Source organism: Diplotaxodon limnothrissa, linkage group LG6, assembly GCF_057381915.1.
Source record: "Diplotaxodon limnothrissa isolate DT_005_m linkage group LG6, D_limnothrissa_male_GT1.1, whole genome shotgun sequence".
Lineage (NCBI taxonomy): Eukaryota > Metazoa > Chordata > Actinopteri > Cichliformes > Cichlidae > Diplotaxodon > Diplotaxodon limnothrissa.
Window position 1 is genome coordinate 44,044,938 of NC_140601.1, and position 25,598 is coordinate 44,070,535.

The window sequence follows — 25,598 nt, forward strand, 5'->3', positions numbered from 1 at the left end:
TAACTCCCTCTGGTCTTCACTCTGCTCTCCTTCACAGACTTCAGCTTGTCCAGAATGCTGCGGCTCGCCTCCTGACTGGCACTAGAAAGCATGCCTCTATCACCTCAGTTCTTATTGAGTTGCATTGGCTACCCATAAAATATCGCATTGAATTTAAAATATTGTTGCTCACCTTTAAAATTATAAATAATTCAGCCCCTCGTTATCTTGTCGATCTTCTTAGTCTATATGTCCCTGGGCGAGCCCTCAGGTCTTCAGCCCAATCACTCCTGGCTCAGCCTAGATCTAGACTTAAATCGAGGGGTGACCGTGCTTTTGCCCTGGTTGCACCGAATCTGTGGAACAACCTTCCCATCGCTATCCGTGCGTCAGACTCCGTTTTATCTTTTAAATCCTGTTTAAAAACTCATTTATTCTACATAGCTTTTCCATCTAGTTAGCGTCCCTGTTTTATATTTGGTTCCATTTCTTATTTATGTACTTTATCTTTTAGCTATATCTGTTCTTAGTAACTTTGTTCTTATATTCCCTTTTATTGTTGTATAATTAGTGTCCTTAACCTGATGACATATGTGGTACTTTGTTAATAGTCTTTTATTTATTGTCTTAATTTTCCTTTTTATCGTAAAGCACTTTGGTGTACCACTGCTCTTTTAAATGTGCTATACAAATAAAGTTGTATTGTAAACTCTGAACAATACATTATGTTACAGATGTTAATATTAATTAGTCAGTGTCAATTGTTGATTCGTCCTGTTCTCATTGTATGAAGAATTATGATGGCTGTTTGCATACAATGCACTCTCTCTCTCTTCATATGTGTGTGTGTTTCTCTGGTGAATTCCGACAACAGCTTTATGTTAATGTACAATCCTTAATATGTTTTATGTGTGTGTGTGTGTGTGTGTGTGTGTGTGTGTGTGTGTGTGTGTGTGTGTGTGTGTGTGTATGTTGGGGGGGGGGGGGGTTCAGTCTTCCAGAGGGAGTGTTCGCCCGGGGCGCCAAACAGGCTAGGACCACCACTGCCCAGCAAACAATATTGTTTGACTGATGGCCGTTAATATAAAGACTTCGGACTTTACGTTTCCCAATTTTTGCTTTAAGTTATTTTGTTATTTACATAATAATGTAAATAACCTGTGGGCTCAAAATGTGGTCATAAATATTTTGTACTTGTAAATCAGTTTTGTGTGTGTAAAAAGAATTTGTGTGTGGACTTAGCAAAAAAAACCCTGCAAGTTACAAGTACGAATTTTGACCCTATTTTTCTTCCTATCATCTGATTGGTCAATGTCATGTCAATCACAAATGTAACAATCCAATCAGAGAACAGATGGGTTTGGCTGTCGAGGGGCGCTTTTTTTGAACTGCAGGTCCTTGAAGGGAATAAATGCCCTTTTACATGCCAACCCAGCGTTTTCCTTCATCACCACGAAGGAAAACAGTCTGAGGTCGTCCGAGTTTGGTGATTTTTATGTCACAGGTCTACGTGTTTAATACAGGGACTTCCACAGCCTTTTCAACAGCGCTGCAGACCGCGGGGTGGGGGGGCAGTGTTTTGAAATGACAGTCTTCATTACAAAGCTTTCTTCGTTATGAATTAGCATACATGTTTTTATTGAACATTTGAAGAACCAGCAAAAAAAACAGAACAGAACACACAAATTCTTTTTGCACATACAAAACTGATTTACAAGTACAAAATATTTATGACCACATTTTGAGCGCATAGGAGTAGTCGAACGCAGATCCACTGAGCGCTCCACACAGACAGCATCGTCAGAAGGAAAGTTGATCAAATAAATTACAAGGGTTCAAGGTTCAAGGTTCTTTATTTGTCACATGCATAGTTATACAAGTATAACACACAGTGAAATGTAGCCTGACAAATGTTGTATTGTTCGATACATATGCGTACCGAACCGAAAGCACTGTATCGAACGGTTCAATATCGATACGAATATCGTTGCACCCCTACTAAATATGAAATTAATTTTTTTGTGTTTTTAATAATACAAAATCATAATGTCCTGTTATTACAGCATGCTGGCCTCAGAGCAAACCAGGCTGACCCACGCACACTCGGACCTCCATCATAACACAAATGACGATATCCAGAACACCGCCTTCCAGCCTGCACGCGCTGCTACATCAGAACTAAAAAACAGGCCGTGTGGAGCCAGCAGGTGAAAGAATCCGAACAGCGTCAAATTTAAATCTTCATTCACGTCTTTGGGTCGAGGCTCGTCTCTGTGCATGATGCACGCGCCAGCACAGGAGGACGCGCTCTGAAGTCAAACGCTCATTAGAGGAAGCTACGTCATCAAGGGGAACACTAGAACAACGTCAGGAGTAAAAACCATGCAGGTGATGATTAAACAAATGCATAAACTTTGGATGAAGAGTGAAGCTGGTAAAGAACTTCATCAGAGGATCAGAGGAGCAGATTTCAATCTCCGGAGTCGGCCGAGCTCGGTGCTCCTCACAGGATGAAGGGAATGATGGCTTTCCTGCAGCGAGGGTAGTCCTCGAACCTCTGCTGGTAGTTTCTGCAGAAAGCACAGTTTCATTTCAGAGGAGAGAACTTCTCATGATGGTGTTTGGGTTTAACAGCCAGAAACACAAAGTGAAGCCTTTAAATGGAAACTGTGCAGCATTTTTATCAGCGTTGTGTGAAACATGCTGACGCTGTGCTCTACAGCACACGCCTCAGTACCTTTACGAAGCCCCCCGTGCAGGACTGACCTGGCACTCAAGTATTTCTGGACCCCAAAGACTTTTTAACGAGAGCCAAAGAAACTCAGAGACTTTGTTTCTGAGCACTTCGCTTAGCCGGACACTCGGAATGGTCAGAAATGTGTTTCCTGTTGGAGGACCAGCTGTCTTAATGATCACACTCTCCCAGTCGCATCAGCAGCGGCAAAGCCTCGTCAGAGGCTCGTTACCTGTGGTGCATGCAGGCTCGGGGCCCGATGGAGCAGATGGTGAAGAAGGCGAAGGCGAAGGCTGGCAAAGACCAGACAGCTACAGCGTATCCACACCACTCCACGATCTCCCCGAAGAAGTTTGCCCCAGACACAAACTCGAACATGCCCCCTGAAACACAGAGACAGCAGCGGCTTAACGAGAGGCAGCAGCCTCTAACGGCGAGGAGGTCTGCTCATCAGGAGGACGCGACGTACCATGGGGGACTCTGTAGATAACCTCTCCAGGTTTCCTCAGCCCACGCAGGATGTAGTCACTGTGGATGTTGATGATCATACCGAGTGCAAACACAACAATACCTTCAGACACAGACAGAGTTCATCAGGTGCGCCTGTACAGCTTCACAAGACAGGTAAAATCACCTGGTCTAAAGCCCCACCCACACATCACTTTGTAGCTGACAGCTTGGCACTTTGGGCTTGGTTTCCTGGGTGACCAGGGCCCTATTTAAGGAAGCCGGTTTAGAAAACTCAGAGTGAAAAACGATACGCAGGGTTGAGTAACCCCGAACTGTCCAACTCGGAATATTCGGTTTCAGAAAGGCTGATAACAATTAGTTCAATCAACGCGGAGTTGCTTTAACCCCAAGTTAAGCGCGCGCACGAGGATACATAAAGCCCTGATTAGTGGAGCACAGATTAAGCGAGTCACCATGGAGACGGAGGGAAAGAAGGCGCGGTCAATGTATTTTACAGCGCTTGAGGCCGAAATTCTGATGGCAGCATATGCCGATAACATGCAAATTCCACGGAAAAAAGTAACACAGCCTCAGCTGCAAAAGAAAGAGAGCATGCATGGCAAAACATAGCCGACAGAGTCAATGCGTGAGTGTTAATTTAAACATTGATCTAGGGATTTCCACCCATTTAACACGTTATTTTATTATATTTTATTTTATTTTTTATTTCATACATTTTATTTTGTGACGTGATGTGAGCGCAGGTGCAACCCAACAGGCCCCAAACGTTCCTGGCAGCAAGTAGAAATGAAATATAAAAATATAGTCCAAACAGGTAAGGTGTAATTGTATTATGAGCCATAGTGCTTGGTCTGTTTGTCCGATGTAAATCAATTGCAGTTAGAGGCTACATTAATTTTCTGTCTGTAAGCACTTATTGAAATTATCTGAGCACATTACAAGTACATATTTGCTTACTCTGTATGCTCAAATGTGACCCGTTATAGCCAACAGAAAAAAAGCGGAGGCCCGAAAAACAGGTGGGGGTCCTCCACCACCACCACTCACAGAGGCTGGCCACTTGGCTTCCACATTTGTGATAATGTTGGCAGCATCACATATGATCTTCACAGTGCAGAGAACACAAATTAGCATCCATTACTATAATGAAATAATTTGTTAGTTTGAAATGCTACAGGGAACTATGTACCTGTACATTAATGCTGTGGAAAGACTTCCTGTTCACATAGTCTCCTTCATTTACTGAAGGAGCAATGATTGGAATGTGAGTGCCATCTATACAGCCAATCACGCCTGGGAACCGTGAGAATAAATGTAAAATTTAAGTAGTAGTTCAAGTATCACCACATCATGAATTAAGTTTCGTTCATCCTGATACCTGCAATTTTGTGGCATCCCTCTTTGATGAATCTTGTGGGTCTATGACCGGGGAACACCACAGACGAGTACAGGAGACGTTTCAGTGCAACTGCCCGACAGACGGTAGCCTTGGAAACGTGCTCAGCGTCACCAATATTATACAGAAAGCTCCCGTTTGCAAAAAACCGAAGTGCAATACAAATAATATGTACAGAACTGAGAGAATGTCCGCGATGTGTCACATGAGCAATATTAGGTCTGAGGATGTTATTCAAATAAATTATAGATTGTGCTGAAAAACGGTAACGTTCACACAGGAAATCATCAGGAAATGATAAAATGTCCGAACGCGCTCTAATCACTCTCTCCCGGCGGAGAGCTCTGCGGAGAATTTGGGCTTCAACATCTACTGGCTCTTCAAGGAAGGAGCACGCCATGTCTGACACTTCCTACAGTCAGGTTTCTGACAAAGAGGCGGAGAACGTCAGGGTTAGTTGAAGTAAACCTGCTAGGGGGCAGGTTAGCTTCACGGAGTGTGTCGTCATAGTAACTCACTCAGAATTAATCTAAACTCGCTTTGTGAAACCGAAAACCCAGAGTTTTCGTTAACTCAGGGTATACTTACTCAGAGCTTGCACTAAACCGGCTTCCTGAAATAGGGCCCAGGTAGCCTTTCGCTGAGGTTTACCTGCATAAACTTACATGTTCATACGAGCTGCTGTCTTCTTTGAGGCCTGGTGTACGTCACCCGATTCCTTTTTTCTTACGTTGAATCGTGTTGATGGCCCAACAACCAATAAGATTATTATTAGTGTCAGAGTTCTGTTCCCATGTGTAAGATTAGCCGAACTAAACTTATAAAGACGTGATTATGAGTGGGCTAAATTTAGCTTGTCTGCCAACGGTCCAGGACCCTGAATCCAGACTGCAGACTGTAATGCAGGTTCTGTGTGTGGTCTCCATGAAGCCGCAGAGCATCATGGAGACCACACACAGAACCAGAACACAGAACCAGAACACAGAACCAACCAGCCAGATGCTGAAGCCGAGTTGGCTTTCCTGTCGTAGTTTTATCCCAGTGTGGAAAACAGAAGACTTTTAAAGGTAAAAGTCAGCAGATGTTTGAATCAGCAATCATATACGTGGTGACCCTGACATGACCTCTCTGTGTGGAGGCGTGGTGGTGGAGGACTTCACTGCATCTTCCTCCTACGACTGCTGCCTTCTTGATGTAATGATAACGGATGATGGTGATTGGTCAGTGTGGTCTGGATTAAAGACCAAAGTCACTACGGGACGTCCAGCTACGACTCCCATCATGCCCTTCACTGACCCACACCAATCAAAGCCTCGCTGTTAAACATTCCTCTTTAAGGAAAAACCCACCAAGGACTGTGGGTAATGTAGTTTTTACAGCCTCGAAACGAAATCTTCAGGACAATGGTGGCGAGGCCTCATGGTGACTGGTGGGTGTAGCTGTGACTCACCTGCAGTGAGGCGGGCGCGGGTCAGCCAGGTGTCCTCAAAGCGAGCGCAGTGTAGCAGGAAGTGGCCCTGCAGGAAACCGTTGAGCGAGCAGAAGATTACGGCGTAGACTATGATGATCAGCGGGATGGGTCGTCCTCTGGTCAGGAAGGCGTAGATTATGCTCCTGAGGGACAAACTCATGTTACCTTCTGTTTGAACTTCACCCCCCTTCAAAGTAAAAGTCTCCAGTGATCTGCAACGACCCCCCTTCCAGTTTGACATGGAGCTCCCACACACAACAACCTTAAGTGTCAGTGGGTTAGAAAACCCTCCTTCAGCATCTGTTTGTGTCCCAGATAGAGGAAACTCCGCCCACGGACAGGTCTGTGTGCTTACCTCAGGACTGTCTCCCTGATGTTTTTAAATAAACTCTAAAAAATGAAACAGATGCATTTTCCAAGAAGTGTTCAAACATCCACCCAGAATTCCCGGTTTCTCCACTCGTCATGCCATGATGACATAATTCAATGGCATTTTGTCAGAATCACTGAGGTGCACGCCTCAGTTATTAGTTATCAGCGAATGATTATCACTTTCAGAGTTACTGTTGTGATGTCACTACAGCTGTTAGCAGAGCTGCTCTGTGCAGCGTTATGGCATAATAATTTTAAGGGAGAATAAAAAGTCGACACACATATCTCATTCCTGACGGAGGACTCTACCACTACACTTCTCCAGTCCATTCACAGAGTCGTTGCATGGCAAGACATGGATAGGAAGTGGGCGGAGCCTTTTACCGTCATTTTATTACGACGCAAAGTACAAACACCTGTGGACACACAATCCAACACCCCCACTTGTACACAGGTTGGGGAAAAACAATCCTCCGGAAAAAACATCTTACATTCCAAACACAAATACAGAGAATTTTTCTAACTTAGACTTTGAAACTGGTTTCGTCATCATATCTGCTACCATTGACTCAGTTGGACAGTAATCAATGAGCACTTTCCTTTCATGTACAGCTGACCTTATAAAATGATATTTCACATCAATTTGTTTACATCTTTGTCTGTTCACTGGATTTTTTGACAAAGCGATTGTTCCCTGATTGTCCTCCAATATCATAGGTATTTCATACTCAAACTCATCAAGATCTTGAATCAAATAAGTCAAATACATACATTCCTGAATTGTTGCTGCTAATGCCATGTATTCGGCTTCACAAGTTGATAGTGCTGTAGTTGTCTGCTTTTTGGTTTTCCATGATATCAAAGGACCATTTTCATTTAGGCTTACACAATAACCTGTCATACTGCGTCTATCAGAAACATCGGATGCCCAATCTGCATCACTGTATGCTTGTAGACCTAGTTTTCCACTTGAACGTTTCCTAAAACACAGTTCTTTTCCTCGACTACCTTTTAGATACCTCAGAACATGTTTCACTGCTGTCCAATCATCAACAGTTGGCGCATTGAAATGTTGTGACAGTTTGCTGACAACATAGCTTAAATCAGGTCGCGTACAATAGCTCAGATAAATAAGACATCCTACCGCTTCACGATATCTCCTCACATCTGGTAATGTCTCGAATTTATCAGAATGAGTCCATTTCTGTTCACAGGGTGTTAACCTTGGCTTACAGTTTTGCATGTTAAATCTCTTTAAAATGTTCTCAATATATATTTTCTGTGACATTTTGACACATTCTTTTTCTTGAATAAAATCTATTCCTAGAAAATGGTTAAGTTTCCCCAGATCTTTCATTTGGAATTTAGAAGAGAGCATTTCTTTCACGCCTGAAAGCACATTTTCATTGTTAGCTGCAATGAGTAAATCATCCACCCACACTATGATGATTACTTTTTCACTTTCAGTTTCTTTTGAATACACACAATGATCAGCAATATTTTGTCTAAATCCACAACTGCTTAAATAGTCATGTAAGGTTTGGTTCCAGTTACGACCCGATTGCTTCAGCCCATAAAGTGATTTCTTTAGTCTGTACACCAGTTTATTAGTCTCACTTGATTCTGTCTCAAAACCTTCTGGTTGTTGTATATATATTTCTTCATTTATTGGTGCGTGTAGATAGGCAGTTTTTACATCCATCTGGTGAACCAACATATCATCCTGAACCACTTTCTGCATCAAAACTCTCACACTCGATAAGTTAGCAGTCGGTGAAAAAGTCTCCTCATAATCAACTCCTTTTGTTTGACTAAAACCTTTAGCCACAAATCGAGCTTTATATCTGTCTGATCCGTCTGAGTTCTTTTTAACGGCATAAACCCATTTACCCCCCACTGCTTTCTTACCCTCTGGTAAAGTGGTTAAAGTAAATGTGTCATTCTCCTTAAGGGATTGGATTTCTTCATTCATCGCTTTTTCCCATTCTTTTGACTCACTTGACACAATAGCTTCGCTAAATGATGTGGGTATTTCACACAACAATCTGTAGCAATAATCAACACTGGTTTGCATCTGTTCATTTTCACACTCTTTCACATCCGTGATATAGTCACTCAAATAATCAGGTCTCTTTCTGATTCTGGATGGATAACGTGTAGCTCCAGCATCTACTTTATCATCAGTTTTAACCTCGGACTCAGTTTGACTGCTTTCACTACCATCTGGAATATCCTCATCCTTCGTCTGTTTGGGTTCACCATCTTTTCTGGATTCATAAACCTCATCTTCATACATCTGATCACTCTGTGTTTGTTGATCCATTGTCGCGGGATTTAGTATTTTTATCAATCTGTGCTTTTCAACTTTCCCGGTTTTTGGGAAATAAATCAAATATGCTGGACTATTTTTGTCATATCCCAAGAAAACACCTTTGTCGCATCTTGGATCCAGCTTTCCCCTATTTTGTTTATAAGCATAGCACAATGATCCGAATTTTTTCATTCTAGAAAGATCAGGTCTTTTTCCAGTTAACATCTTATACGCTGTCTGACCTGTGCGTTTGTTAAAACATCGGTTCCGAATCACTCCCGCGGTTTGTACTGCATATGGCCATAAAGACTTTGGCAATTCGCTCTCAACTAACATGCATCTCGCCATGTCAAAAAGTGTACGCCAGTTCCTCTCTGCTGTTCCGTTTTGATGAGGCGAATATGGCGCCGAAGTTTCCTGCCTAATGCCATGTCTACTTAATAAATCTCTGAACTGTCTGCTTGTAAATTCAGTTCCATTATCAGAACGAATGCACTTGATTTTCCCATATGACGCCACCTCTGCAATGAATCTTTCAGTTGCTTGAGTTGTATCACTTTTGTGTTTCAGATTATATACAAATGTTGCACCTGAATAATCATCAACAAACGACAAGACATACTTAAACCCTTCTTTAGAGTTTGGCGTAATCGGACCAGCTAAATCCGTATGTACCAACTCTAATGCTGCCCTGGCCTTTTCATCTGGTTCTCGGTTCCTAGTTTGAGTAAACTTCCCTTGTATACAGGCTTCACATTGCATATTTTTGTTGATTTTACCCTTAATTTCCATTCCATCAACGACATTTTGCAGATTTTGAACATCCTCATAATTACAGTGTCCTAGAATTTCATGCCACGTTTGCATATCAAAACATCCATTACATTTCTCTTCAAACTCTTGCACAGTGTTTATAAAGAACAGTCTCTCGTGTTCATATATAGGGAATTTTGTTCCATCAACATGTTTAAGAAAACTGTCCCCGTGTTTGAAAACCACAGTGGCTCCGTTACTAGTAGCTGCTTTTACTGACAAAATGTCCTGTGGAAACGATGGAATGTAGAGTGCTTGTTTCAATGTTACCTTGTGACTGCGTCCTTTACTGTCAATCATACTTATCTCAGCATCTCCTCGCCGCTTTGCAGCTCCTCTGCTCCGCCTTCCGTCAGCCAACTCTACACAATGAGCCTCGGGTCGAAATGTGTCATCAAAAGTCTTAAAACTCTCGATCTTCGTAAAGATATGTGACGTCGCTCCCGTATCCACCAGTAGCTGGTTATTCAGCATCTCTTGGCTGCCGTCCGGGACCCTCTGGGGTTCGGAGCCCGTCTTGAACGCGTAGTCCTTCTCCACAACCCCTCTCGCTTCATCCCGTCTTAGCTTCCTTCTACAGGTCGCATCTTTGTGTGTACTACTCCGGCAAAAACTGCACCATACTCTGGATCGGCACGTTCTTGCAGTGTGTCCCTTTAGTCCACATTTAAAACACACAATCTCATTATTCTTTGATCTTCGGTCATCTGCTCGCCATGAAGTAGAATCCTGGTCTGATTGCACTTTTGTCCTCATTACGTTGTCATCAGTTACAGCCGCACGCATTCTCTCGGTTTCTTCATAACTTCTGAGTTTTACTTTAAACTCTGAAAATGTGATTTTTGCTTCGCTCTGTGTAACGTGCACAATCAGGGGTTTAAACCTCTCTGGTAGACCTTTCATTATCATTGCGATCAGAAGTCCATCAGTTAATGACTCACCCGCATTTTTTAACGCTGTGATAATTGCTTCTGCTCGGATAATATAGTCCGTCACACTTTCATTCTTTTCATTTGTGAGAGAAGTAAGTTCGGTGTACAGACTTATGATCCTTGGCTTGCCCACTCTTGCATAATGACCTCTCAAAATTTTTAGGGCTTTCCGTCCGTCATCAACTGCATCTCTCATAACTAACGATAAACTTTTGTCATCCAGAAATTGTATCAACTCTGCATATGCTTCTGCATTTTTGTCATCATCTTCACCATCGGCTTCTTCATCACCCTCAGCCTTTAAGATGACATCTTTCAAACCTTGTAGTCTGAGATGACCAAGGAACTTCGTTTCCCATATCTCATATTTCCTTTCATCTCCATCAAACTGCAAACGGGAATATCGACTGCCCGACTCTGCCGTGTGTCTGCTCATGATGCACAAAAACGCTTACTCACTCAATCGTGCCAAACTTTTAACACCTGCCGGTAACTTGCGGTTTCAGGAAACGCTGCCCTTCCTTTGGCAGTTACAGGATCTCTTTACTGCTGCTCTGGGCCCATAACCTGTTAGCAGAGCTGCTCTGTGCAGCGTTATGGCATAATAATTTTAAGGGAGAATAAAAAGTCGACACACATATCTCATTCCTGACGGAGGACTCTACCACTACACTTCTCCAGTCCATTCACAGAGTCGTTGCATGGTAAGACATGGATAGGAAGTGGGCGGAGCCTTTTACCGTCATTTTATTACGACGCAAAGTACAAACACCTGTGGACACACAATCCAACAACAGCAATGATCTTTTCCAGACGCGAGGTTAGCCGTGTCAGCAGGTCTCCTGCCTTCAACACTTATTCCTCCTGATTCAGTTCAATTCGATTTGATTACTGCCAATTGATAACAACAGTGGCCTCGAGGCGCTCTATATTGTAAGGTAAAGAATAACAAAGAACCAGGCTCAGGGAGGGGCGGGGCCATCTGCTGCGACCGGTTGGGGTGAGAGAAGGGAGACAGGATAAAGACATGCTGTGGAAGAGAGACAGAGGTTAATAACAGATATGATTCAATGCAGAGAGGTCTGTTAACACATAGTGAGTGAAGCAGAAACACCCAGTGCATCATGGGAATCCCCCAGCAGCCTAAACCTGTTGCTGCATAACCAGTTTTTCAGCATCACTCTGAAACAGGATATTTGTCATTTTTATCCTGGGAGAAGAAAGTCCTACATTATGGTTTCATGTGTGCACTGAAGGCCATATCCTGGTCAGAAACAGGTCTGAGGTCTAGCAGGACAAGCACAGAGATGAGTCCACTGTCAGAGGCCATAAGAAGATCATTTGTAACCTTCACTAAAGCTGTTTCTGTGCTGTGATGAGCTCTGAAACCTGACTGAAACTCTTCAAATAAGCCTCTGCAGATGATCTGTTAGCTGTTTGACAACTGCTCTTTCAAGGATGTTTGATATAAAGGAAGGTTGGAGATTGGCCTATAATTAGCTAAGACTGCTGGGTCTAGAGATGCTTTTTGAGTAAAGGTTTAACTAGTAGATAATGAGCCCAGTAATACAGACTGTGGTGGTTATAGCAGGCTCCATTTACATGCCTCCGCTTCCAACAACTGTGGACTGTGAAATCACAGCAGTGACTCCTGAACCGGTCACCAAACTATGGGATGAATTTAACTGTCACAGGTGGACTTCCAGCTGGAAGAAGCGAGATGGCAGCAGAAGAACCAACTTACACTTAAATAAATCAGCCCACTTTAACTCTAGTTCGTACAAGTAGTTTAGTGCAGTAGTGCAATAGTAAACTTAATAAATTGGGCTTTGAAAATGCCTAAAGTGAAGACAAGGAAGACGCAAGCTGAGCTGTTTAACGAGGAAGATGACACTAGCCAAACCTCAGCTAGCATCGAAGCACCGGAGGATGAAGAGTTGCTAACCAGACACGGCCCGGGGGACCATGAGGTCCTGAAACAAAGAAGGCAGTACTCCGAGGCAAACAAAGTGTTAAGGATAAGAAAATTCACTTCCAAGCTCCTTTCCAGCTAAACTCAGACTTTTCTATGATGTTGTACGGATCCATGGTGGAAGCAAGCTATCCGGTTGTTCAGTCTGACGTCACTAGCCGTGTCTGGGTCTAAACTCCGCTGCAGGTCCATATATCAAACGATCACTGTGGCATTACTGAGAGTTGAAAAACTGTCTAAAGTCTTTCATCTTTAATAAAATGATCAGCGTTCTGCTCTACCAGGTGTAACAATTGAGTTTAACATCCAGGCATCCATGAAAACGGAATTTATGACATTTAACGGAGTTAGAAGTTAGCAGGAACTTAGCTCGCTAGCTTCTATCTAAATACAATATAGCATGTCCTGACTGCGGGGTTTTGGAAACAAATTAAAACGTACAGCTCTGCTATCACTTCCAGCATAAATGAAGACAGAAAACTAAACAGCAGTGACGTTTGTAGGGTTACTGAAGTTGGGCTAGCTGGTATATAATGATGTGCTACGTGACCGCTAGCGACACAGCTATGTTAGCATAATATAAACAAGCTAACCTTTTTTCCACTCGATAAAAGTTAACGTGAGTGTTCTCGGTGGTCAGGAACAAATGTAATCGCATGGCAGGAAGCTGTAAAAGGACCAAACTTCAGCCAGGAGAACAACTGAGATAATCCATCCACAATACGAGGTTAGTCATTCATATACTGCTGCATGGGCTGGGCTGTAGTTACATCCTAAGGTTTTAAAAACTGAGCTTAAATAAATGATTAGCGGTAATAAAAGCTGAGGGAGGTCAACAGTGATCACTGACTGTTTTAGGAGCTTTTTGAGATCAAATAGAAGAAAATACAAAACATTAAACATGTTAACAACACAAAAGCCATATTAAACGCAGACTACTTTAGACCCGGAAGTAGGATTCGTCACGTCATCACTGAACAACCGGATAAAGATGTGCATCCTCCACGCGATCAGGCAAAAGTGGAATTTAACTATCGTCTGGATGTCTCCGTGTGTCTGGAAGCGGCTCACTGAGCATTCGTGAACATTTTAAGTTTTGTATGCAAAGTTTTAAACCCAGTATTTTAAAGTGTATGCTTCTCTGAGCTCGTCTGTTCATTGTTCTAAAAAATATAACGTTTTGAAATAAGATTGTTCTTTGTGTTAAACACTATAAAAACAAAACGAACTTCGTGGATAGCACGGCTGGATGTAACGATCCCTCCAATGATAAAGCACTTTGGAGAACATGTTTACAATAACTATTGAGACAATCCTGAACTCGATCCAACTGAAAGTCAAATGTTTCCCAACATGCTGGCACAGACTGCAGGGTGTGCCTGTCAGCAGCTCTGTTATAAGTAAGTGCACATGATATATTCACTGTCACTGGTAACAAAGAGTTTGTGTGGCTGAATGCAGCCCTGCAATGAGAGCGCGCTCCGCCTGACAGCCTGCTCCAACAATAATGGAAACCTTTCTGTGATCACCTCAGAGATTTCTTCTGTTTGTCCGGTTTAGGGTGACGTTACAGCCAGGAGGCTCTATTAAAGGTTCCAGGAGAGAACAGCGCAGTAGCGCAGGTGTTTAACTGAGGTTAGGGTTTAATGGAAACTCATTATTTATGCTGGTGACAGTTTTGATCATAGTTTATAATATGGGAAATGGTAACATGGCTCAATCGCCCATCCATCCACTCATTTTCTTCCACTTATGGAAGCCCCCATGGCCGGGTTATGGGAACAGCAGCCTAAGTAAGGATGCCCAAACCCCCCTCTCCAGTTTATCCAGGGGAACCCTGAGGCGTTCCAAGGCCACCCCGGGGCCTCCTTCGGATACGCTGAAACACCCAGGAGGCATCCTTGTCAGATGCCCAAACCACCTCAACTGACACCTTTAGATGTGGAGGAGTAGTGGCTCTGAGCTCCTCTCGGATCGCCGAGCTCCTCAGCCTCTCTCTAAGGGAGAGGCCATCCACCTTGTGGAGAAAGCTCATTTCTGCAGCTTGTGCCGTTTGTGATCAAGCGCATGATGAAGGTGAAGGTCTGTAGTTGTTGTCACCTTCGAGGAAGAGTAGTTCAGCTCTTTACCTTCTCGAGCTACTCCAGGGTGCATGGGAATTTGCCCCACCAGTCTACATGTGTTTTGAGGACTTGAAGAAGGCATTCAATCGTGTCCCTTGGAGTGTCTTGTGGGAGGTTCTTCAGGAGGTGCTTTAAAGCTCTCAGTTTACCAGTCGGTCTACGCCCCTACCCTCACCTATGGTCACGAGCTGTGGGTAGTGACCGAAAGAATAAGATCGTGGATCAGGCAAAATGAGCATCCTCCGAAGGGTGGCTGGCATCTCCCTTAGAGACAAGGTGAGAACTTTAGCCATCCGGGAGGGGCTCAGAGTAGAGCTGCTGCTCCTCCCATCAAAAGGAGCCAGCTGAGGTGGTTTGAGCGTGTCCAACTGGGAGGAGGCTCCAGGGCAGACCCAGGCCATGCTGGAGAGATTATCTCTCGGCTGGCCTGCTGTAAAGGCTGGAGGAGGTGGCCGGGAGAGGGAGGGCTGGGCTTTCTGCGTGTTTTAAATTGATGACTTTGTTTTGTCGCTGTTGTTGGGCTCTCTCTGCTATCCTTTTCTTTTGATTTACTTGTAGTTTTGTTTTAGTTAGTCCACCCAGACGTGCGCCACCGTGAACGAGTGGGAGGGAGTCTTGTGAGGGTGGACTAACTTCTTTATTTATTTGTTTTTATGTTTGTTTGTTTATTTGTTTGTGCCACATCCCTCTACAAAACGTACAGTTATTTCTTTTGGATATCTCATTTTATATCTTCAACTATAAATACATAAAATATACATAAAATTCATTGACATGGAATTTTATTGTTGACGCTCCATATACTAATACCACATAAATGTGTTCTTATAACTGCAGGAGGACAGGAAGCTATGTGGGCATATCGTCTGTATCGTCTGCCAAGACTGCCCTCATTACTAAGAAGAAGAAAGCAGAAACAGATTTTAAGAAGGTGAGTTTTCCTTCCATGACGGCGCCGCTGCCGTGCACGCGCTCCTGGGAGCGGTGGCGTTAGTGACGTTAGTGCGTCGCGTCCATACCATGTAGTACTGTTATATGAATCGTAAGACCATACAGTAATGTTTATAATAATGTGTGTACATTATGTCACAATAATTTCCTACTTGCACACTTGCACCTACTTAAATACTACTAGTGCTTTAATTTGATTATTTTTAAAGTCATGTGTTTTCTGTGTCAGTCTTTTAATTTGACACAAGGGGAGACGACAGGATGATCTTCACAGGTGGGCAGACTTGAGCAGGTGTCGTACTGGATCCTAGAACAAGAAACATCCAAAGAAGAGCTGTGAACGTCCTTCAAGACACCTGGAGATCTGTTCCTGCAGATGCTCACAGAGCTGCTCAGACTGAGCTGGAGGACAGAGTTCACACGGCCGTCCTTCAGCCGCGTCTGTCATCCAGGGAAGTGTGCTTATTTATTTTTTATATTGCATGTTTTGGTTATATCTTGTGGAGTGTTTTATTTATACTGCATGTTTTGGTTGCATCTGTCAATTTGGGCAGGAGGATACAGCGCCAGCAACCAGGGACGCGGAGCGAGCGGTCCGACTGCTGCAGCAACAGGAGGCCAGATTACGCACTGCGGGAGATTAGAGGCGGCGGACGGGCCGGTGCCGATATATTGGTGGTCACAAAGAAGCGGCGGGCAGAGTTAAGAGCTGTGCCCACCCGGGGTAAGTCTTTTGACTTGTCCCCTTTTAATGAATGAAAGCTGCCTAAAAGAGTAGTGACTGCCGCTACCTCCCTTTCTTTAGCACACCGGGGCGCAGAACGCGGGGAGGAAGGCGAGGACGCCGCCGGGTTTCCCTCCTGCACCGCTTCACGGGATTTTTAATTCTTAGTGACTCTTAGTACGGTGTGTTCACACCGAACGCGATGGATGCAAATAGAGCGTCAGGTTTACATGTAAAGTCAATGGAAAGGCGCGATGACGCGCGATTGCGGGTCCCGTGAAAATTCGGAAGCAGATTTGCGTCGCGAAAACGCCAAAACGCGTGAAACGCGCGTGAGTGTAGGGCGTCTGGCGCGTTTGACGCACGAATAAAACCACGCGCGTCAGTTTTTGTGTTGCATTTTGTGCATACGCGGGTTACGCGTCTACCGCTCGAGTTGGAAAAATCTGAACTCCAGCGTCAAATTGCGCCGCGACAACCAATCAGGAGCCTGGTGACGTGGCTGTGGCCTAGGTCAAAGGGGCAGGTCCAGCCAAAGCCCTTCATTCTTCAATGGAGGGAAGGCTAATCAATGCGGTAGAAAACAACTCGGAGCTGTACAACACCAGCTGCTTTCTGTACCGAGACAGGAATAAAAAGGACCGAGCTTGGAGGAAGATATGTGAAGCGATCGGGCAACCTGGTAAGTTAGTTCATTTCTCTTTTGAAAGTTTTCACTGACCCGGGGAAGCCGCACAAAAGCTAGCAAGCCACCGCTATTTTCCCACTGACGTACAAATACCGTTCTGCTTTTATGCATGTTGTCATTTAGGAATATATTTTATTGTTTATTAATAAACAGCACACAGTGGTCCCGCTGTTCATCCGTCACTGCTTCGCTTTTTCGCTGATTTTTTATTGCTCCGTACAGCATTGCATTCTGCAGCCTGATTGACAAATCTCCTCCGTGCCGTGTCTCCTGCGCTTGCCTAATTTATCACGTTTGGTTTTGATAACCATCACATCCAATAGAAAAAACAGCACAAAAACACCCATAACTATGAGCCTCATTCGGAAATAGACACCTGCACCGCGAGGGAAAAAGGCGCACGAAAGTGGCGGGCAGATGAAGACAAACCGCGGCATAATAATACTTTTACGTTTTGCAATCTACAAAGGTTTGCACTTTGAGAACCAATTGTGAGAACTGTGACCAATGTTCATGTGTGTGTGTGGAAAAAAGTGTATAAAGTGCGTGGCCAGGGGCTAGTTATTCTGAGAACCCCTGCTGCAATAAATGAGGGACCACTGTCTACTCTATGATTATTATATTCAACCTGGTAACATTTAATACTGTATTGATAGAACCAACTGATGCTGCAGCAGAGCATCCCCTGTTGCTTCTCCTGGCTCCCCAGTCCCTGAGCTCCTGCTGCTGCACCCACAGGTATGTTCCAGCGCTCCTGGAATCCCTCTGTGATGGACCGCCAGTCTCCAGGTGAAGGCGCAGCCATGAAGTCGTCCACTAGACAGTCCCAGATGGACGTCGCTGCCTGGGGGGTGATCTGACTCTGTAACTGAATGCTTGGTCCTGAAGGAGTCCCCGGTGACAAGGAACCTGGACAGAATTGTTCAAAATCAGTATTATGTAAATGGCCTGCATTTGTATAGCGCTTTTCTAGTCCATAGCGATAGGACCCCAAAGCGCTTCACACTACATCCAGTCATCCACCCATTCACACACACATTCACACACAGGTGATGGCAGCTACATTGTAGCCACAGCCACCCTGGGGCGCACTGACAGAGGCGAGGCTGCCGGACACTGGCGCCACCGGGCCCTCTGACCACCACCAGTAGGCAAACACGGGGTTAGTATCTTGCCCAAGGATATTTGGCATGCAGCCAGGAGGCAGCCTGGGATCGAACCACCGACCTTCTGATTAGTGGCTGACCTGCTCTGCCACCTGAGCTACAGCCACCCCTGAGCTACACAAAATACATTATTCAAATTCCAAAATACTTTTGTGATGTCAGATTTAATCACAAAACTTAAATCTTACATAAAACATTTTGTAATTATAAGGATAATTACAAAATGTATATTAGATAATATCTAAAACAGTTGTGTTTTGTTTTAACTTTAACATATCATAATTTGATTGGTAGCAACTTTCACAACTACAGTGAGCCAATCACTCATAATTCCTAAACATGTCAATCAGGTAGGAATGAAGTGAGACATTAATAGAAATAAAGAGTTGTGTGTTGACATGTAGCCCTTTCCTTCCTTAAATCATTAATATTTTTGAAAAATTAATCTGTGAAAAGACAGCTTATCAAGATAGAACCATGTAACTAGAGATGAACCAAACTGTTCAGTTTTATCTAACTCTGTTTTAATAAAGGCTGTGACCCCTGCTATAGAGTCTGACAGCTGCAGGGATTATATACAAACATTCAACTATCCCAGAATTAAACCAGGGCCCTGTGCTTCGTACGTCGCTTACTACATCCAAGATCAAATGAAACATCCAAGACCAAATCATCGCGCTAACTCTGAGCTCGCTATTCCGGTTCCCCGAACACACCTGTTGTTGACGATTAGTATAGCTGGATGAAGTAATGTGAGATCACTGGGTGGCCCAACAGGGGCTACGCATCGATAGTAGAAACATTGATCGGCAACCCTTTGATTGGTCGGCGAAAATGTCGAAGGAGCGCGCTCGGTATTTTTCGGCAGCAGAGCAAGAACTCTTGAGTGAGGGATTTCAGGAGTTTCAGAGTTTAATTAAAACGCAAGGGAACACTGCAAAGGCTGCAAAAGCAAGGAGAGAGGGCTGGCAGAAAGTTGCTGACAAATCAAACTCGTAAGTAATTCAATAATAACAATAATAATGGAGTGGATTGATATAGCGCTTTTCAAGGCACCCAAAGCGCTTTACAATGCCACTATTCATTCACTCTCACATTCACACACTGGTGGAGGCAGCTACAGTTGTAGCCACAGCTGCCCTGGGGCAGACTGACAGAAGCCAGGCTGCCATATCGCGCCATCGGCCCCTCTGGCCAACACCAGTAGGCGGTAGGGTAGATTTATTATATTACATTATATCCTCTTTCACATTAGAGCCACAACAGGACCCACTAGAACATGGGAACAAGTAAAAGTGAAATATAAGAATATTCTACAGAATGGTAATATTTATCACTTATATTGCTTTGAGTCTCTTGGAAAGAGACCCTGGAATAATCTGTTTGTTTATAACAGCAACCAAGAAAAGGGCAGAGGAAAAAAAGACAGGTGGTGGTCCTGCACCCCCTCGTCAACAAGTTGGTTAAGTAAATAATACCCTCACGGGAAAATCGATAGCTCTCTATGAGCACACTGTCGCGCTGAGCTAAAGGATCCTGTCTGTCCCGCAATATACGCTGAATTCTGGAAACTCTCCTTATCAGTCTTGCACCTTCCGCAATGGGCTGCTCGCGTATACGGACAGGACATGGCTGCGACAGACTTCCCAAATCCACCTTCGCTTTTATAGCCGTGGTCTCTCATCTTGATTACACGAAGTAATTTGCAATTACTACTCTGACATATGAATTACATCTGTAATAATCACATACATGTAATAGAATGTTAATAGTACATTTCCCTTTTTTAGGAAATGACCTGTATGTATCTGTGTGACATCAATAAAAGGATCAGGTGCTGCATTATCTTTAGTTACATTGATGTTATTTATTTATGGTGAAACAGTGGTGGAATATCGCTGTTGCTTTCGTATGAATGACGCGGGCATACCTGCGTGGCCGCGATCTAATCCTGTTTACATAAAGTAAACCTGCTCCCGAGCAGGTTTACGCTTACGGCTCTGTTGCTATGACAGCAAGTCCCGGATGGGCTTCGGGGAACCGAACGATCCAGGATCACGCGAAATCGTCAACAATCTCATCCAGCTAACTCACTTAGCGCGGTACGAAGAACAGGCCCCAGGTCTAAATAAAAAGGAGTGAGTATCACTACAAAGGTTAACTCAGTGGTCCTAATGCTACAGTTTGATATCAGCAAACACCGAGCGCATACATTGATGTGACACCACAGCCATGCTATCATGCAAACACTGATAACAGCATAAATCGAATTAAATCGGGACTTGATGAGACCTTCTGAGTATCACTAGAAAGATTATAAAGAGTCGTCTTTGTACCACAGTTTGCTTTCAGCAAACACCGACAGCATTCACTGTTAGCATAGCACATCCATGTTAGCAGTGTATAAATGGATGGTTTAGCATATTAGCACAGGTATCAATAAAGGACTACCGTATTAAACACTTTTACTAACCTCAGGCAGACAGACAGGCGCTCTGCAGGTGGGATTGAGCGCCTGTAGTTGGTGTCTAGGCGGGCGATTCTGGGACCGACGCGGGACAGCAGGTCCTCAAACTGGCCGACGGTGATAGCGCTGGAATCGGCCGTCATCCAGGCGCAGCTCCTGGAGCAAGTGGTGAAACTCACCAAAATGCTCACGCCTCTGGAGGACCTGATGGACCCAGGTACGGCGAGGACGTCTTTTACGCCGCTGCTCTGCTCTCCACAGTACATAGAGAAGGGAGACTCTCTCTTCAAGCGCTAGCTCGACAGCTGCCATCTTGCAAAGATACCGGTCTGGCACAACTTCCTCCCACATTTCCGGTTCACGCGCGTCAAAATATGGATTTGTCTTGGACACGCGTTGAGACGCGAATGTGCACGCGTCAAATTAGGGGCGTTTGGTTCGCGTCCATCGCGTTTGGTGTGAACACACCGTTATACCGTGGCGGACGCCACTGGACTTTTAATGTTGTGTTTTAATGATTTTTATTGTGTTGTCCCCTGGCCAGTGTTATTTTAATTCATTTTACATTTTTAACTATTTAAATATGATAAATTATATTTTAATTATACAGGTTTTAATTCGTGTGCTTTCCCTTGGCGGCTCCACTGCTCTGTCCGTTTGGAGGAAGGTTTCCCTCCTTTAAAAAAAACACTGTGGAAATAAAATCACCTTCGCTCCGTTACACCTCTCAAACATGCGTGGATCTGCACTTCCACAGTTTTAGGTGGAGCAGCTCAAAGTAAGTAAGTAAAGTTTATTTATATAGCACCTTTCACAGACATGTGTCACAAAATGCTTTACATGGTAAAAACACAATACAGTCATAAATACATCATGAAAAGCCTGGTCTAATAAAAAGCTTTTTGAAATAAAAATGTCTTCAGCTGCTTTTCTATGAAACGCCAGGACTGCCATAATGAATTAATTAAATACACCATTAAATAATTAATTAAATGTGGCAATAATTAATTAAAATTGGAATTAATTAATTAAATAAATAGTTATGACACATGTAATTAATTAATTATTGACACATTTAATTAATTATTTATGTATTTCACATTTTAATTAATTATTGACACATTTAATTAATTATTGACACATTTAATTAATTATTGACACATTTAATTAATTATTGACACATTTAATTAATTATTTAATGATATATTTATTTATTTCATTTTGGCAGTCCTGACGCCTGGCTCTCGTCATGAAATAATTTTATCTGTCAGCCTCACCCATCAAACTCAGGGGGCGGGGTTAACGCTGCCCATGCAGCTTCTCTAACATTTGATTGGTTGCCGTGCAAAGTAAGTCAAAACAGGTCGATCCTAGATAATCGATTGCTTGTGTAGACTTGGGGCAGCCAGTTATCCCAGAATGCAGATCAAATCACAAGCAGCAATGGTGGTGGTGTAGTTTTAAAATACCCCGTTTTTCTGTCACCAGCTACACTTTTAACAGTGTTTTAGCCGCGAATGTCGCGACGTATGTCTGGTCAGGTTGTCAACATAGAACATGCTTGCAAAAGTGCTCAGATGTTTTCAGAGATTTCACTAGCTCTGCTAACAGTTAGCATGCAGAGCGCACCGAGGGGGTTACGTTAACCGGTTTGTTTACATATTCCACTCTCCGTGTTCCACATGTTGCATTCGCAGATTCTCATTTTCACCGAACGATCGTCTCTTTCCGCCTGGTCTTGTGTCTCTGTGCTTCTGTAACATAAAGAACGAGCTGACATTTTTCTCACGAAACCAGCGATCAGCTCAGCAGACCCTCAGTTTACCTGCATGCATCTGTCAGCTGTTTAACACCTGCTGCTAATTCAAGAAACACGCCTACGTTACCTGGTGATAGTCACAGTTTAACTGGGCAGCCGGTGCTCGATATAAAGCAATGTCAGCGCATTTTTCTGCACAAGATAAGTAAATATAGTGTTTTCCCCGAGCGCAGAGCTGCTGGAGCTTGTTTCCTTACAGAGCACTTTATAGGCGAACCAGCTTCATCAGCGGCTGATGTCCAATCACCGGCACACAGCTTTGAAACCTCAGCTGAGTTTTAGCTCTCAGTGGTTAAACGCTGGACTTCATTCACTCAGGTTCTGTCTGTCGGGTCACGTTTACTTCGCTGTTTTATTTACAACTGAGCAAATCGGTTTGGCTGAGGTTAAAGTTACGTTTCATAACTGCATAGTTTCACAGACGTTTAATGGTTCACTGGCACATGTGTTAGACTGAACTATCATCTAAATATCATCTGTTTTTTAATAGTTATTCAACTGTATTCTAAGCACCAGCTGTCTGTTAGAATGTGATTTTTTTTTCTCTCTCTGTTGGCAGACGTATAAAAATGCGCAGGAAAATCTGACATGCATGGCAAACTTCACCGACGATATTTAGGGAGGAATAAACACACATCAAACATAAATGAACCATTTGCCTGTCTCCATAATTGAGAGCATTTTCTCTTCTTATGTCAACTCTCTCTCTCTCTCTCTTTTTTTTTGCTTTTTCGGTCATGTTATGTTTACCTGTCAAAGGCTTGTTACAAACTATGAAACACATTGTGCAGACTTCTGGATGTTAGAAGAAAACTAATACTGCTCATGAATGAGACTAAAGGCAGGAAGGTGTCCTTTAAAACTAAACATGTTAATAGGACCTCCCTATTTATATCATAGTTTATGATATAGCACGTGTATTTCAGTAATAGCCTGCTGAGGCCACTATACGTGCTGGCCTCATATCAAATGTGAAGGCAGACTGAGTCTATGTTTGATGTTTTTTATATCTAATCTTTTCAAACATTTAAACAGCAGCGAGTCTGCAGCTGAGGGAACACAAATTCAAATTGTCGGAACAGGTTTGCTCGTTTCTTGGATTCATTTGGTGATTTATTAAATGTATAACTGTTATTCTAATCTGCTGCTGAGTCTCTTACACTTTTCTTTATGCTGTATATTTTCACGTCTCTGGAATAGTTGGCAGTTAGATAGTCAGCTGGGAAACTTTGTGTTAACTCATGGAGCTGAGGATATCGTGGATATGCTGACCTCGCTGCGTGGTGTACAGAGCGAGGTCAGCATGATTAATATTCACAATAAAAATATTAGCCGAACATCATGAAGTCTGTATGTGTTTCATAGTGTGGAACAACCTTTGTACAGTTAAAGCCAGCAGTTACTACATGACGGAAACACCAACGTTATCTCTTTTATGCGTTTATACACAGGTCACGCTGATTACTGAACAAAACCCCAAAGATCAGATGTTAAACAGATTTATTTGCTCTCTCGCCTCCTTAAACATGTTTTTAATCTTAGTTATAATTCAGACTGAAACACGTAGGACACATAAGAACATCAGGAAATAAAACATCGATAAATATAACCTCAGTAAAAGAAGTCAGCGGGGGTTACTACAGCTGTGTACCGGGGCCTGCGCTTTGTCGGTGGGATTGCTTGCGAGGCGAGCGGGTCTATCCCACGCTTTGCCGTGAGACTGGGCAGACATCTCCGAAATCATCGAAACACTTTTGCAAAGAGGCTGTATCTTGACAAACCGACCAGACACATGAAGATTAAACCACTACATTCTCGGCTAAAAAAATATTAAAACGGTATTTGGTGACACACAAACAGGGTTTTTCAAAGCTCAGTTCTGTTAGCTTCCACATGCCGGTTGTTGTGTGCTAGAAACAATGGCCACCAGGCCAAAGCAATGGTTTTGACTCGATCAGCGTTAACCCCGCCCCCTGAGTTTGATGGGTGAGGCTGACAGATAAAATTATTTCATGATGAGAGCCAGGCGCCAGGACTGCCAAAATGAAATAAATAAATATATCATTAAATAATTAATTACATGTGTCAATAATTAATTAAATGTGTCAATAATTAAAATGTGAAATACATAAATAATTAATTAAATGTGTCAATAATTAATTAATTACATGTGTCATAACTATTTATTTAATTAATTAATTCCAATTTTAATTAATTATTGCCACATTTAATTAATTATTTAATGGTGTATTTAATTAATTCATTATGGCAGTCCTGGCGTTCCATACTTTTCGGAGGTCTCCACTGAGTCCAAACACCGTGGAAATAGGGGAAGTGCATTCCACAGTCTGGGTGCAACCGCTTGGAAAGATCGGTCCCCTCGAGTTTTAAAACAAGTGATGCGGGACGACTAAAACGTTAAACAAAGGAACACTCTGTTCATAAGTGCTCTGACTTGGCTCTACGAACGAGTCATTACTCCTGTAACGACACTACGGTTTAGACACTAGCGCCTCGACACTATGAATAACAAGAAGTTTATATCGTGAGTGTTTCTCAGCTGCACGCGAGCATGAGACCGTACCTGTGGAAGTAGTGCAGCATGAAGGTGCCGATCAGCAGCCTCCTCCCGGTCCCGGTCTCCGCGGAGAGCAGCAACAGCAGCAGCGGCACAAGGAGAGCCGGCACCTCCTGCAAGAACCAGCCGAGCCTGGCCGGGCAGCAGCGCGCCTTCGTGGGCGCGTAGCGGCCGTACCGTGCGCAGTTTTGCCGCAGAAGGTGAGCGCCCCCACCCACCACCAGACCCCAGCTCAGGTAAGACACGACGGCCTCGCGGCACTCCATCACACCCGACAGCAGCCGAGATCACAAATTTGACTTTGTGTAGGAGGAGAAATGTTCTGTTTTGTTTGCATTCACTGAGTCCAGGAGGTGCTGTCCAGAGAGTCCTCCCTCTGAGCTGCAGTCTGGGTTTCCTGGAGCTGCTCTCCATCTGGCAATATTTAAGAATCAGCGCTCAGCAAGTTAACTCAGAACCAGGGGCGGAGCGTGGGGGTGGCTTACTGGGCTTAAGCCCGGGTTGTTTTGTCAGAAGCCCGGGGTCTTTTGGAGTGTAATTTTTTCATAGTTAGATGCCTGGCTGACAACTGTATAAAACAAAAAGTACACACAATATTCGAAGCACATAGTGCACACTGTGGGAATTTACG

At 43.6% G+C, this 25,598-nt stretch overlaps 1 protein-coding gene across 1 annotated transcript; it reads right to left on the reverse strand.

Annotated features, from left to right (window-relative positions):
• Positions 1–1,813: 1,813 nt before the first annotated feature.
• Positions 1,814–25,395, reverse strand: srd5a2a (steroid-5-alpha-reductase, alpha polypeptide 2a). Its single transcript, XM_085355324.1, has 5 exons — positions 24,974–25,395; positions 6,031–6,194; positions 3,183–3,284; positions 2,946–3,096; positions 1,814–2,549 (listed from the first exon to the last, which is right to left on the reverse strand). Exons 1-5 carry the CDS (start codon positions 25,231–25,233, stop codon positions 2,483–2,485), a joined length of 744 nt encoding a protein of 247 aa, XP_085211450.1. The 5' UTR covers positions 25,234–25,395; the 3' UTR covers positions 1,814–2,482.
• Positions 25,396–25,598: the final 203 nt, after the last annotated feature.

Bases quoted from the DNA above. Each gene is read 5' to 3' on its own strand.
- srd5a2a (XM_085355324.1), bottom strand. From the start codon at position 25,233: ATGGAGTGCCGCGAGGCCGTCGTGTCTTACCTGAGCTGGGGTCTGGTG. The intron at 3,097-3,182 runs GTACGTCGCGTC...TCTGTGTTTCAG, and splicing joins TATCTACAGAGTCCCCCATG to GGGGCATGTTCGAGTTTGTG. The intron at 2,550-2,945 runs GTAACGAGCCTC...TGCTTTCTGCAG, and splicing joins CGAGCCTGCATGCACCACAG to AAACTACCAGCAGAGGTTCG.